This window comes from Charadrius vociferus, unplaced genomic scaffold (assembly GCF_000708025.1).
Source record: "Charadrius vociferus isolate BGI_N301 unplaced genomic scaffold, ASM70802v2 scaffold75, whole genome shotgun sequence".
In the NCBI taxonomy this organism is placed as follows: Eukaryota; Metazoa; Chordata; class Aves; order Charadriiformes; family Charadriidae; genus Charadrius; species Charadrius vociferus.
Genome location: NW_009648545.1, coordinates 1,172,316 through 1,175,185, shown reverse-complemented (window position 1 = coordinate 1,175,185; position 2,870 = coordinate 1,172,316). Strand labels below are relative to the sequence as shown.

The window sequence follows — 2,870 nt, the reverse complement described above, 5'->3', positions numbered from 1 at the left end:
TTTTTTTGGGGGGGGAGGGGGGGAGCTCTGTTTTGTTTCAGGCCGCATGTGCACACCTGTGTCTCCTCGGTTTCAGGGGTGGCTTCTGCTGAATTAAAGCCGAAATAATAATAATAAGCCCAGAAATGCGGTTGCACACACAGGAGGTGGGATGCCAGGGAAACACCCTGCAACTGAAGAGCTTTCAGCCTGAGTGGAGAATGGTATTCCTATTGCAAGCTAGTAGATGCAGAGATCTTTATTTCACCCTTTGCTTCAGAAACAATTATTGCCCATTTGTAACTTTATTTTTGTCTGCCAATCATAAAGCACATCAAAAAGGAGATCAAGTGGATTAGTAGATACATTTCAATATTCGTTTACATTCAAATGCACAATTAAGAAGCAAAAAGGAAAAAAAAAAAAAAAACAACCCAAAACCAAAACCAGTTTCTATTTTCAGGTAATAAGGGGAATCAATGATCTTGTTGCATCTGAAAGCATAAGATGCACTTCTTGGCGACACCAATATTGTAGGCGGCAAGAAGGTAGGGAAGCTGTAACCATCAGGCAGTTGCAGTGGGACACTTGCACGTTTCTGCAGGCAGAAGAAATGGACTGGCTGAAACCATGGCCATGCCTCCCTCTAGCCATGTGGGCAACCCATAGAGGCATGCGCCTTACAGACTGGTTACAAACCAGTGCATCCTGGGCTAGGCATGCTGGGAAAGCCAGAGGTGGATTGAAAGAGTTCCTTGGCCATAGGGCACTGTGATAACCTGTGGTAACCCATGATAACCTGTGATAACATTCACAACTGCGTGCTGCAGTAGCCCATGGCATGTTGGTATGCAGCCTGGCTCTGCTGAGGGTTGCACCATCAACATGCAACGTTGCAGCAGGCTCCATCCTCCTACAGACTCAGTGGGAGCAGAGGAAAAATGGCTGCAATGTTTCATTTTTTTTTTGTTTGAACTGGTAAAGCCTGATTTATCTGAAGAAGCAGCCCCGTATCCCTGGCCTTCAGTTAGCTTCACCTGGCGTGTCCCACCGCAGGCATTTGTGTAAGCGCATGGCGAGAGCCCACTGTCCCCTGCAGTCCCCTGCAGCTGTACCCAACCCTTCACTTTGCCATTGTGGGGTTTGCAGCTGGGTGGGAAGCACGGGGTCTAATTTCTAAATATTTTAATTCATTATGCTCCGTTCAAGTAATTATGGACGTAGAAAGGGAATGAATTTGTCTGGACATGCAATGATTTCCAAAAGTAATAACCCAGAATACTAACCTTGTGGTCAGAACCTCATTTTTTTAAACTTTTTAATTCTTTGTTGAGTGTCAGTGTGGGACAAACCCACATCTGTCAGAATAGGTGCCTAGAGTCAGTTGACCCAGACGGTCTATTCCAAAGCCCTAATTAACAATCTTAAAACTCTGGCCTGGCTTCGTACCACTCGTGTTTTCCTCCTCCTACGTGCCGCTCAGTGCTGGCAGTAGCGCACTGGACCCCTGCGCTGAATGTGGAGCTCCTTCGGTGGTTGTGAGAAGTCTGCGGGGGTTCAAGGGGAGACTGGGCAAATACCAGCAGGAGAGATATAGGCAGGAACAGTAACGGGATGGGGTCATGGTACCCTCAGCCCAAGACCATGGGAAGTGTCATAGCTGGCAGCCTTGTTCTTGCTTTTCCTGGGCATCAGTTTACGGCCACAGCTGGAGAAAGCACACCAGGCTGTAGAGACCTTTGGGTCTGACATGACGTGGTTGGTTGCTCGCGTGCTCTTGTGCTTCCGTGAGCTTCCCTCAGAAAATCTGGAGCCTTCTTTAGTGTCAGTAGCGTCAAAGTTGCTCTGCTGTTCAAAAATCCAGTTGGAAATTCCACCTGAGTGAGTAAATGCCTTTTCGTTGCAGCACTTTTTCGAGTCATTCACGCCTTCTTCATCACCAGGAAGCATTTGTGCAGCAAAGAGGTATTTGAAGATGGGCTGACCTGCCCATCGGCGGAGTTAGATTGTGTAACTGCAGTAAATCCCTGCCCTGTTTGCTACGTATTCATGAGCTTATGGACACATTTCAAGCCTTTTGTTTGAACGTAAGGAATCTCTCATAGCTGGAGCTCTGAATTAACTTTCTTCCTCTGCAGCACTTTTGACCATGGGTGTGCGTGGATATGCTTGCATTTAAAGTTCCCGTGAACACACTCTTAGGGCTATAGTCCAGGAACAAGAATGTGAGGGGAAAAGCAATGCTTTGTTTCATGCTGCTTTGGGCACAGAGACCCAACAAATGTCCACAGCAGAGTCCCATTATTGCAGAATGATTCCTCCAACAGTAGTAAGTCCAACTTTGATAGTATAGTGCATCATAGACTGGGAAAAAAAATAAAAAAAAAAAAAAGTGACTTGTAATTTCGTTAGTTTGGAGCCCACTTAGTGTATGGGATTGTTAAAGTATAGGCACAGTGAGCACATGAATAGATATGAAATACTGGAGAATAATTAACATTACCTTTGTAGAGGAAAGTTGTATCTCACAAATCACCTGCAGGGGAATGCTGGACTCAGTAAGTGTATTGCTAAGTTTCATTTAATCAGAGAGTTCAGAAAAGTTTGATAAAGCCCATCACCAAAAAAAAATCCTAGTGAAAATTGCAATAGGAGGACAGGTTTTACTGTGATCAGAAGTAGTTTAAAACAGGGAATAGAAGATTTATGGAAGTTCTGCTGTAGGAGAGGTTGACAGCTGGAACCTGTCCATATATTCATAAAAGATGTGGGAAAAGAGATTAATAGTAACACAGTAACAGTGGAGAATGTCGTATTCATGACAGACAAATCTAAGACTGACTACCCAAAGTTACACAAGATTGTTACCATACAGAGTGAACAGGTGATAA

At 44.7% G+C, this 2,870-nt stretch overlaps 1 protein-coding gene across 1 annotated transcript in view; it reads right to left on the bottom strand.

Moving 5' to 3' along the window:
• Positions 1–1,929, bottom strand: part of DSC1 (desmocollin 1) — a 25,967-nt gene extending 24,038 nt beyond the window's left edge. The window contains exon 1 of the mRNA XM_009885988.1: positions 1,609–1,929. Within this exon, the coding sequence (XP_009884290.1) occupies positions 1,609–1,929 (321 nt within the window). The remainder of the gene's footprint in view (positions 1–1,608) is intronic.
• Positions 1,930–2,870: the final 941 nt, after the last annotated feature.